Here is a 12,731-nt window from a genome sequence, read left to right on the forward strand (position 1 = left end):
TAAGAAATGAAATAATCTAATTTTTTTCTTAAAATTTATCATAGAAAATATTAAATTCATGGAAAATACTGCTTACTTAATGTTATTAAGTTATTGTTGGTTCTTTACATGGTATGCTATTACTATTATAATTCTTTCTTTACTTCAACTTAATATGGTGATATTTTGTATATCTTCAAATAGACTTTCTTTGAACTGATGATTTTTTTATTGTTCATTTGAAAAAAAGGGGACAGGGAGGGTGGAGAAGAAATAATTATATTTGAATTTTGGTGCTGCGAGGACACTCTGCAAGGAGTAACAATGTTTATGGTTATTCTGGAACCCTAGATTGCCATAATGCTTTTGCCTTGCTTGTGAGGCCACCGACAGAGCAGGCAAATGTGCTGCTAAGTTTCCAGATGACATCAGATGAACTTCCAAAAGAAAACTGGTTAAAGATGCTGTGTCGACATGTAGCCAACACCATTTGTAAAGCAGATGCCGTAAGTTCTTTAACCTGTGTTATAATGAAAATTTAAACTCCATGGCAATGCATTCACACTGAATTTGTATATTTCTAATGACTTGTTAATTATGAGTATTGAAGAGTTTTAGTTTTGTGTGTATGCAGAAAAACTAGTTTAATAAGTTGTTTTAGAAAAGATTCTTGAAACTTTAGGCATGTGAAACATTCTTTGAGTCCCTAGCTTACAGACAGGTCCTCATAGCCGCCTAACTCCTATGGCTCTTGATGTGGTGAGGTTTTGGGGATTTGTAACATACCCTGTAATCTTCCATTCTATCACTCTATGCCTTTAGTTGATAATTTAATCTGTTTATGTTTAAAGGAATTATCGAAAGGCAAGGTCTTATTATAGTCATTTTGTTATTTGTTTTCTAATTTTATTGTACTTCCTTTTCTCACTCTATTATAATCCTTGTGTTAAATGATACAGTGATACTCTAGTAGTGCATCTTGATTCATTGCTTATTATTTTGGGGCAGTCTATTACAAATATTTGCTTTATGGTTACCAAGAGACTTACAAAAAAAAATCTTTTGATTGTAACAGGCTATTTTGAAAGGACAGCAACTTCACATGAGTATAAAGAGACACAAAAAGAAAAAGAAAATACACTAATAAAAAACTTCACTTGCACTTGATTCTTCACCACATTTTGAAGTTTGGATGTCCTATTTTACATCTTTCTGTATTGCCTATTTCTTTAACGCATAAATGTAGTTATTGTTTTTGTTTTATTTTTTAGTCTTCTTACTAAAGATAACAATGCTTTACAAACCATGTATACATATTAGAGCTTTCTGCATTTGTCTCTCTAGTTACTCTTACCAGTGAATTTTATGCCTTCCCATGTTTTCATCTTATTATTAATGTTTTTTTCTTTTTGTTTGAAGAACTCTTTAAGAATTTCTAATAGGACAGGTATGGCAGAGATATATTCCCTCAGCTTTTATTTATTTGGGATGTCTATATTACCTTTCATTTCTTAAGGATAGCTTTGCTGGCTACAGTGTTCTTTGATGGCAGAGTTTTTGTTGGGGTTTTTTCCTTTCTCCCCTCCTTTCCCTTTTCTCTCTTTCCCTCCCCTTTTCTTTCCTCCTTTTCCCCCCTCCTCCCGCCCCTCATTCCTTCTCTACTTTGAAAATCTTATGCTACTGTTGTGGCATGTAAGGCTTCTGCTGAGAAGTCAGCTTTCTGTCAAACTAGGACACGCTTATGCAATTTGTTTTTCATTTCTCTTAAAGCCTTAGAATCTTTTTCACCTTTGAAAGTTTGAATATGGTATGTCTTGGGCTAGACTTGGTTGAGTAAAATGTGATCTTTGACCTTCTTATACTTGGATATTTGTATTTTTCTCTAGATTTGGAAAAGTTTTTTCCTTTTATTTCTTTAAATAAGCTTTCTACCCCTTGGGCTTTCTGAAATCCATGAACTGAATATTTGCTCTTTTAAGGCGGCCCCAAAGTTCCTGCAGTGTTTTTTCATTCCTTTTCTTTCCTTATTATTTTTCTTCTCTGTATGTTTCACATAGTCTGTTTTTGAGCTGTTTCTTTTTTGTTTGATCTTCCCTGATTTATATTTTTGATCATGTTTTTAATTTTGCCCAGTATGTTTTTCAGCTCAAGAATTGTTTGGTTTAATTTTTAAAAAATGCCTCTCTCTCTCTCTCTGAAAGTATCTCTGAGAGTATTGAATTTTTCCTCTCATTTTCCTTCCCTTGAAGCTTGATGAATTTCCTTAAAACAGCCATTTTATATTTTCTATTAGAACTAAGTACTGTGGCACATGACTATAATCCCAGTGAGTCGGGAGGCTAAGGCAGAGGATCACAAGTTCAAGGCCAGTCTCAGCAACTTAGTGAGGCCCTATCAAAATGAAAAGGACTGGGGATATGGCTCAGTGGTAAAGTATCCCTGGGTTCAATCCCCAGAACCAAAAATTTTTAAAATTTTCTTTTGAACTTTTGGAGAGTTCATCCATACTGGTTGCTATCTATTCAGTTTCTGGTGTGTTATTTTAACTGTAAGAGTGAGGTCATGATTTCCTGAAGCTCTTGGTCCTTGGTGTGTAAAATCATCTAGGCATTGAAAGATCAGCATTTCTTCCACTCTTTGAATTTTAGCTTCATGCCTGATCAGAAATTTAAGGCAAACTAGTTATGTTCTCTGAGACTGTAGTTACTTCTATTTCGGCACTAGATGGCACCCCTAAGTCCACGTTAATCATCAGTCACTATTGGTGTATTGTCATTGTTTCAATACGAGAGGGCTATCCAAGTCCAAGCTTGTCCCATATCTGCACTTGGTTTGTTGTTCAATGTGAAATGAGTACTAACAAAGGGTACTCCATCCCTTTAAGTCTCTCTCTCAGACTGTGATAGGTCAAGATGCTTTATCCACTGTCCTGTGGTTGGATACTATAGGATTCTGCCTCGCTTTGAGACATGTCATACTCTGAGCCCAAAGCCCACCATAATCAGCAAAGCAATGGAATAGGAGCAAGGCTCACAACTATGGGATACCTACTGCTGGGTGGACTTGGCCCAAGCAAGGCCCAAGATTGCTTCAAGCAGACACAGATGATGCTGGCTAGAATAGAAGTCTGACAAACTGGAACCACCTCTGGTACTGGGAGTTTTTCAGAGACTCTGCTTGGGCAAAGTCCTGGGGATTAGTGCTGTTAGTATCTGCCCAGTACACCAGCTCAGCACAAAGCTCCAAGGTAATCCTGTGCTAAGTACTCTGCCCTTCTCTCAGCAAATGGAGGTTTGTTTCATGCTTTGTTGCCCAAGATTGCTGTAATGTTGGTAAAGGCAGTAACTTGGCCATCACGCCTGCACTGTACCTGAGTCCCATAGTGCTACTAAGTACATGCATAGTCTCTGGCATGTACCCAGTCCCATTCTGCAACTAATAAGCCAAAAATGAATCTGTCCCTCCAGTGCTCAGGTTTCTGCTGGTGCCAGAGCAAGTCCAGAGGCTTCATCTGTGAGTATTGGCCTGGCCATAGCTATGCTCAGGAGTTGGTGGTGCAGACAGTCCTGTGGTCACTCATGCTGACGCTAAATTGGTTATACCTGAGTCTCATAGCCACAGAAACCTGCATAGGTTGGATGAGGACTGTCCTGGGCCTGTTTCAAGGCTGGACAAAACTTGAGGTCAAAACTTGCAGGTCAAAACTTCAGTCTGGCCGAGTGAGGTGGCCCCACACCTACCATGAAAATCTGTAATCCAAAATGCTTGAAATTCAAAAAATTTTGAGGGCTACATTGTTTTATTAATGAAGTATGTTGAATTTCAGATTTTTGGATTAAGAATTTGCTCAATCAATAGAAAGAAGAGAACATTTTGTTCTATTGTAATGATTAGTAACAGCAGTATTTTATTTTATTTTATTGAAAGCAATAAAGGGTTGTAGCATGTTGCTTTTCCTGTCAGGACAGGTGACCAGTACATTTTTCTCACATCACCTCTTAAAATCAAATACCATTGTGAAGATATAATTATCTTTGTAGTATACAAATTAAAGTAAAGATAGATGAGGAAATCAAAATATTGAAGTTAAATGATCGGCCAGAAATCTACTAGCCTATAATAGATCTTGGATAAAATCTCAGTCAGTTCCCTTAAAGATAATTTGAAATGTACTCCATGTATAACATAGACATATAATAGAGATAGAGCTCTTAACTCTTTGTACCAATAACATAGATTGAATAGAATGTAATCATATAATAGATTATCCTTTTCAGTAGAATAGTACTATAATTGAGATTTTCCTGAACATGCTTGTGGGAATAAAACATTTTATCATAGTTAAATCTGACTTTAAAAAACATTTATTATTATGTAGTTTATAAAATAGACAATTCTTGTTTTAAAAAATTTCCCACCTAGGTATTTAGAACAATAAACAGACATCGTGATTCATTTGGTTTTTAAAAAAATTTTATGGATCAAGAATGTATTTGGTCATAGAAAAAGTAGAGTTTTCTTTTCTTTCTTTTTTTTTTTTTTTGTACTAGGAATTGATTGAACTCTGAGGTGCTTTACCACGGAGCTGCATCCCCAGCCCTGTATTTTATTTTTTATATTGAGACGGGGCTTCACAAGGTTGCTTAGGACCTCACTAAATTGCTGATGCCCTTAAATTTGCCATTCTCGTATCTCAGCCTCTGAAGTCACTGAGATTACAGGTGTGTTCCACCATGCCTGACTGAAAACAACCTAAAGATTAAAAGTATCTCTTATAAGGAAGAATTTTTAAATTTAGTTATAGGTATTTGTCTATAAAATGGACTTCTTTACAGTATAGTAATTACTGTAGAAATGACTTCTGCATTGTCAGGATGTGAGACTTGATGGCCTATGTAGTCTTTTCCAAATTTATAACCTTAATGGTAAAATGTAAAGTTAAAGACACAATATGGCTAATAATATTAGAACTGAAATATAAGTAGCAAATGAAAAATTTCATAAAATATAATTTTCCACAAGATGGCAGCAAACATTTAACTATGTTCTGATTTATATTCTTATCCTACAAAATTAATCCAATCTGTTGTAATTTTTCTTAGAATTTTGTTTGTAAATTCAGATATATGGTGTCTTCCCTTTCCTGCATTTAAAATTTTGCACATAGTAAATTTTTTAAAAAGTCCTGAGTCAGTGTTTTGACAACGTTTTTCCATGTTGAAGAGGTAATGTTTATAAATATATAAACACAAAAGACATATACATGTAAAATATATTGAAATCTCTCATACTTTGAATCGTAGGTTTTGTCTTCCTATTATGTATTTCTTAGTATCCTAACTAATGGAAGCTTGCTTGATATATTATAAATACAGTTTTTTTATTTTATAAATATATTTCATGATATTTTCATTTGTGATGACCCTTCATAAATGACTTAAGAATTAGGACTTCTAGGCTGAAAGAAAACTAATTTTTTTTTCATATTTATTTTTTAGAAGTAGTTGGACACAATACCTTAATTTTGTTTATTTAATTTTATGTGGTGCTGAGGATCAAACCTCGCAGGGCCTCGCAGGTGGTAGATGAGCACTCTACTGCTGAGCCACAATCTCAGCCCCAGAAAACTTATTATTTTTTTAATGTGAAACCAAGGCCAAGAACAGTGACCTTTAAGTATAAAAGTAGAGATTAGTATAAAATCTGGGCTTCCTTACTCTTGGTCAAACTTTCTTTATAGTGTTTCTTCCCATGGATATGATGTTGCATATTCTGTTATTTCAGAATTTAAAGCTTCTTAAAATTATTATCTCTCAGAATACTTAAGTATGTGTTTATTGTCTCTTGTCAACATGTGATCTTTAAGTGCATGCTTCATATTCTGAAGTTTAAAAATATTACCTGCTGTCAGGTGGTATCTTTGTAAAGTGATTTCAGATTTCTAACTCTAATATCTGAAGTATAATTTTATTAATAGATAAGTGTAAGCAATGTTACCCTTTTTCCAATTTGATTAGTCTACAAATAACTTCCTTGGGTTTGAAATGCTTGGGACCACAAGTATTTCAGATTTTGTAATTTTTTAGATTTTTTTAATATTGCACACACATGAGATATGTTGGGGATGTGGCATGAAATTCATTTATTTTTTCATATGTACTGTATACACAGTGTGAAAGTAACTTCATACAATACTTTAGTGCACCTACATTTTAACTGTGACCTGTCACATGAGAGCAGGTGTGAAATTTTCCAATTAGAGTGTTACATCAGTGTTCAAAAAAATTTTGAATCTTGGAGCATTTTATTTTTATTAATTTTTTAAAAATTTATATATGACAGCGAGATGCATTACAATTCATATTACACATATAGAACACAATTTTTCATATCTCTGGTTGTATACAGTGTATATTCACAGCAATTCATGTCTTCATACATGTACTTTGGATAATGATGACCATCACATTCCACCATCATTTCTAACCCCATGCCTCCTCTCTTCCCCTCCTACCCCTCTGCCGTATCTAGAGTCTATTCCTTCCATACTCCCCCTCTCTACCCCACTATGAATCAGCCTCCTTATATCAGAGAAAACATTCAGCATTTGGTTTTCTGGGATTGGCTAATTTCACTTAACATTATTTCCTCCAACTCCATCCATTTACCTGCAAATGCCATGATTTTATTCTCTTTTATTGCTGAGTAATATTCCATTGTGTATAAGTGCCACATTTTTTTAATCCATTCATTTACTGAAGGGCATCTAGGTGGGTTCCAGAATTGTGCTGCTATATACATTGATGTTGCTGTGTCCCTATAGTATGCTGTTTTTAAGTCCTTTGTGTATAGACCAAGGTGAGGGACAGCTGGGTCAAATGGTGGTTTCATTCCTAATTTTTCAAGGAATCTTCATACTGCTTTCCATATTGGCCGTAAGGCCTCAGCTTCCTTAATAAGAATCCTATAGCACAAGAATTAAAATCAAGAATCCATAAATGGAATGGAATCAAACTAAAAAGTTTCTTCTCAGCAAAAGAAACAATCTGTGGGATGAATAGAGAGTCTACATCTTGGGAGCAAATTTTTACCTCTCATACATCAGATAGAGCACTAATCTCTGGGTATATAAAGAACTCAAGAAGCTAAGCACCCAAAAAACAAATAACCCAATCAATAAATGGGCCAAAGACCTGAACAGACACTTCTCAGAAGATGATATATAGTCACTTGGCAAATATATGAAAAATGTTCATCTTTTCTAGCAATTAGAGAAATGCAAATCAAAACTGCTCTTAAGATTTCACCTGCAGTCAGAATGGCAGCTATTATGAATACAAACAACAGTAAGTACTGGCAAGGATGTGGGGTAAAGCATTTTATATTTTTGGATTTGGGATGCTCAATTTATAGTAAATGGTTACTATATATCTATTATTATTATTACCTTAATTAGACCAAATCAAAGCTCTAAGCTATAAAAATGATTATAGAGTTTGAGGAAACCCTGAGGTACAGGTTAAGTAAAGAAGGGGACAGAAGAGAGTAGTTTTTGGTTGTTTCTTAACCATTTGGAAATTTGAAGACTAATGGGAAAGGAGAGCTTAAAGAAATTAGCGAGAGGAAAAGAATCTGATAACTCACCTCTAAGTTGGATCATTACCTTAGAAATGCTAGAAAATTTTCTGTAATTTAACACCCACGAATAGTATAAGATCTGTAGCAGAGGCTCCATTTCTCTTGAAAGATATTATGTATTTCAATGGGAGAGATTAAGTTCTTCTTTCTAATCTTAAACTCAGCTAGTCTTTCTTTAGAACTAGTCTTAGGTAAATGTGAATTTGGAGCTGATTGAAAAAATCCTGCCTTTCCAAAATTTCATTAATGCTAAACATACTTTTAATAAATCAAATTGTTTTCAGAATTCTATTTAGTATGTTATTTAAAAATGAGTTTTGGCTATACTATAAATTTTATTTTTATTTTAGAAATTTAGAGGAAGAGATTAAAATATAGAAAGGACTTTTAGAAAAGAGAATGGGAATTATTAATGAGAAAGAAACAGAAAGAAGCCCAAGACTGCTGATAAGTTTCCCCCATTGAACTCTTGCCTAACTTACCTTTGTTGTGTGTATGCGCGCAAAGAGAAGGAAAGGAAATACTTCATCTTTACATTTTTGAAAAGGGCCATATTGTCATTTCAGCCACTAGTGAACTATCTAGATATTAACCCTTTCAGTCATTCTTGACCCAGAGCCTTCTATATCAAATCAGTAACAGTTTATTTGTTCATTTAAAGAAAATGTGAAGCCATTTGTTCCCTGTTTGGTTTAGAGGTGATTATTCTATGCTTAGTAAAAATAATAGAAAAAAAACTGAGAATAAACTTGGTAATAATTTTTTTCTTTAGAAGCAACTTCTAGAATTTTAAATTTCAGAGACCTTCAATTGTAAAGAGTGTTATACCAAATACTGAGCATATTGGAGTTGGTTTCATTACATATACATTGAACATTTTGCATCTAAATATTTTATTTGAGGAGTTAATTTAATATGCTAGATTTGGCTTTTTGTTCATGCTGAGTTTACTCTATATTTTAAAATAATATTTGCACATAAGAGAAAAGTCAAATAAATAAAGGTAAACTGCAATAAAATGTCACATAACCCCTGTCCCTCTAGTCTTTCTTTTCACAGACATACCTTTTGATAGTCTCTCTTTCCAGAAGTATCAAGCATGAACATAAAACCTCTTTTGAGCATTAATTAATATTAATTGTCAGGCAGTTTTCCGTAGAATAGTATCATAAATAGGATATTTTGGCTATTTGTAAGTTTCTCTCTCTCTCTTTCTCAGTACTTGGGATTGAACAGGGGAGTACTTTACCACTGAACCTACTTCCATAGCAGACCTTTTTTATTTTTATTTATTTATTTTTGAGACAGGGTCTCATTATGTTGCTTAGGGCCTTGCTAAGTTTCTGAGTCTGGCCTTGAACTTGGCAATCCTCCTGCCTCAGCCTCTGGAGCTGCTGGTACTATAGACATGTACCACTATGCCCACCTTATTTTCTGTTTCTTTGGCAGTCTTTCTCTTTTTTTTTTTTTTTGTACTAAGGATTGAGCCTAGGGGCCTGTGTGTGTCCTGGATCTTTGATATATATTTTTAATAAATAATAAATGAGTTCCCATATTGTTTCTAATTCCCCCCCCCAACCAATTCCATTGGATTTTTTAGCTTTCAATTTTTAAAATGTCATAATTAAAATAAGCATTGGCAAATTACTTTATAGTTTAAAAATAAAACGATGATGGAAAATGTATTTAAATGTCAAAACATTCTTTTTTTTTCTGAGTGTGCTTCTATATTTTATGAGCATAAAAGATTTCTAGTGGGGCTGGTATGTGGCTCAAGGGTAGGGTACTTGCCTAGTATTCTTGAGGCTCTAGGTTACATCCCAGCACTGCAACAACAGCAAATAAAGAATCTAGGGCCAGGTGTGGCTCCATGATGCTAAGACAGGATGATCTTTTAAGTCTACAAGTTAGCAATGTAGCAAGATCCCATCTCAAAGAATAAATAAAAAAATAGTTAGATAAATAAAAGATATATAGCCTTATGGTGACACTGTAGCCATCTTACATTGTTTCCTGTACACTGATGTTTGTATGATGGAATTCCCTAAAGATTCATTTCTCAGAATGTATGCTTATTGTTAAAGCAGCACATGACCTTACAGCTCTGATTACTTTATGGTGCCATATGTACACTAATAAAGGAAACATGATCCCTTTATTATGATCTGTAGGAAATATATATATTTTTATAAATTTTGTTTTTCTGGTACTGGGGATTGAACCTAAGGACACTCAACCACTTAGGTACATATCCATCCTTTTTTATTTTTATTTTGAGACAGGTTCTCTCTAAGTTGCTTAGGCTTGCCTTGGATTGGGAACCGTCTGCCTTAGCTTCCTGTTCAGGTCTCCCTATTCAGTTATTTTACAGATTATTGTGAAGATGATTAAAACCTTGAAAACTATCAGGATTTTAAACATAATTTAATAAAGTAACCAAGGAATATGTAAATATATACTTATCAATGGTTTTCCTTTGTGCTAGTAGTCACCATTTAGAAAGTTTAGAAAATAAAGATCTGTCTTCCAATAAAATTTGGCATGAAATAACTACAAATGGTCTCATAAGAAACACATGATAACTATTTTAAGAAAACTATAATACTGAGACACCTCTGATATTCCTGAATGGCAATACTGACTACTACAAAGATGTCAAGTTGTCTTTAATTAATTTACAAGTTTATTGCCATGTCTATAAAATCCTACAGGGACATTTTAGAATTTTATAGAATAATTCCAAAGGTGGTTTTTAAAGAAAAAGCAATGATACCTAAGAAAATTTAGAAAACAGTAATTTCTTTGTGAGACATTAAATTATACTTTTTAAGTTAAACTAATCAACATTACTGCTCAGTTTCAGAAATTTATAGATGAAATAAGAGAAGGAATAGATGGCCTTGAAATATAAGACATTTATTGTATTATAAATGTAGAACCTTAACTAAAGTTTTTAATGCTGACAACACTTATACACATTAGTTGTAGATAAATACAAGAGTTAAATGCAAAAAGCCCAAACCATTTCAAAAACATAAGAAAATGTAGGTAGTGCATATTAGCTCTTTAAGTAAGGAAATGCTTGTTCAGCATAGAAGCTATATAAGACTAGAAATAGCATCTATATTGTTCCTTATGTTAAAACAATCAGGAATGTAACAATTATATAAACTAACTATGGCATCAAACATGAATTTTGTCAAAATTAAATCTTTTAAAACAGTGAATAATGAACAATTAAAATATAAAAAATTAAATAATTAGGAATATAAAATCAGACAAAATAAATATTGGGGGGAAATAGTGACAAAGCTGGCCAATTATTTCCTTTCTTAAAAGCTTATTTCATAATTAAATACCAAAGCACTGGTATTTCATTAGAAAAATGGTCAAAGTATATAAATAGACAATTTATAAATACAGTTTTAAAAGTTAGAAAATATACCTCGCTAGCTAGTAACATAAAGCAACATAGTTTAAGAAAGCAATCTGTTGATTGTGTGTCTGTGTTTACTGGGTTTAATCCGCAGTACACACACACACACACACACACACACACACACACACACACACACACACACGGGTGCTCTGCCACTGATCTATTTTGGGGCAGAGTCTTGCCATGTAGCCCAGGAAATACATATATTTGCAGTCCTTCTGCTTCAGCCTAAATTGCAGGATTAGAGGCGTGCACCACTGTGCCTGGCTATCAAATTGTTTTGCAAACCACGTTGCTTTTTTTTTTTTTTTTCCAAAGGAAGTTACTCAGGGCTAATGAGGTAAAATAGTCAGACCCTTTCCTAATCTGCTAGTGGGGATATTGTAACAGTATATCTGTTTTGGAAAGCAATTTATACATCAAGAATTTAAAAATGTTTATTTTTCTGCTTTTCTACTTCTAATTTTCTAGCTTAGAAAATGGTATAATCAGAAGAGACTTGTCAGCTGTTTGTTAAGAATAATTCTTATGAGTATTTAATGACTTGAAAATGTAGCGCACAACTAATTGAAAGACATAAGATACAAAACTAAAGAAAATGATTCCAATTTTGTTATAAAAACATTTTTATGTAGGTAGGAAAATATCTATGAGAAATAATACTAAACGGTAAATAGTAATTGATTAGTACAGTTGAGTGATATATATTATTCTATTTTAAATTTGTGCCTTAGTAACATTATTTAGTAATTAATTAGTAATTACTTTTAAAAAGATACTGGTAATTTTAAATACTGTTACTTAATTGGGATTAGATAAGCCCAAGAATCATTTAATAAACAGATCAAGTGGGAAAAAGAAGGTCTTGAGCAGGAAGAGCAGGTTTGGTTGTTCTAATGAAGAAATTAGAGAAGCTTTATCAAAGTTAAGGCCATCTATGTGACTGTCAGTGGTGGAAAGCCAGAGTGGGCAATTATAATTATGGAGTATAATATTTAATACTTGGTGTATATTAAAAGGCTTAATATTTCATTTCAAAATGTTTCTGTGAATTATCTTGTTTTAGCCTTATGAATACTATAAATTAGATACAACATTTTCTACATTGAACTTGTGAAATCTTTCAGAAAAACATTTTCCCTACAATTTTCTATAAAATTCTCTGTAGCCACAGAATGAATGTGCTTGAAGACATAGTCTTATAGTGTTAGAATAGTGAAGCAATTTGCCTATTCATAGTCTAGATTTATACATTTTAAGTGAAAATTATTTATAGGAATATACAAAAGCTATCTTGTTTAATTTGTTTTCTCTGAAAGCCAAAACAGTTTGAACAAGTAAGATTTTGAATGACTAACAGATTAGTTATCTCACTTGTAAATTTTGATCAGTGACTCTTGGCTTATATGAGGTCTTTGATTCCTTTGGTAATGTGATACAAACTATGAACTCGCTCCTCAGAAAAATGCACCTGCACGTGATCATTCAAAATTTTCCACACAATTTCCCTGATTTCTGCTCTTGTGACCCTACGAGTTCTTGATCACAAGCTTAGAACCTCTCATTCCATATGCGGATTGAAGAAGAAAGAGAAAAGTAGAAGAAAGATGAAATCTTAATTTGAAAATTTATTAAGGTTTTATTGGTTTTGCACTAAGAATGCAAACTTTCTAAA

At 33.2% G+C, this 12,731-nt stretch overlaps 1 protein-coding gene across 9 annotated transcripts in view; it reads left to right on the plus strand.

The window, feature by feature from the left end:
• The window catches only part of Ect2 (epithelial cell transforming 2), a 90,044-nt gene that overhangs the window by 71,589 nt on the left and 5,724 nt on the right, over positions 1-12,731 (plus strand). For all 9 annotated transcript variants that reach the window (XM_040270096.2, XM_040270100.2, XM_040270099.2 and 6 more), the window contains one exon: positions 331-485. In XM_040270096.2, coding sequence (XP_040126030.1) covers positions 331-485 — 155 coding nt within the window. The remainder of the gene's footprint in view (positions 1-330; positions 486-12,731) is intronic.

Source organism: Ictidomys tridecemlineatus, chromosome 3 (genome assembly GCF_052094955.1).
Source record: "Ictidomys tridecemlineatus isolate mIctTri1 chromosome 3, mIctTri1.hap1, whole genome shotgun sequence".
Taxonomy (NCBI): domain Eukaryota; kingdom Metazoa; phylum Chordata; class Mammalia; order Rodentia; family Sciuridae; genus Ictidomys; species Ictidomys tridecemlineatus.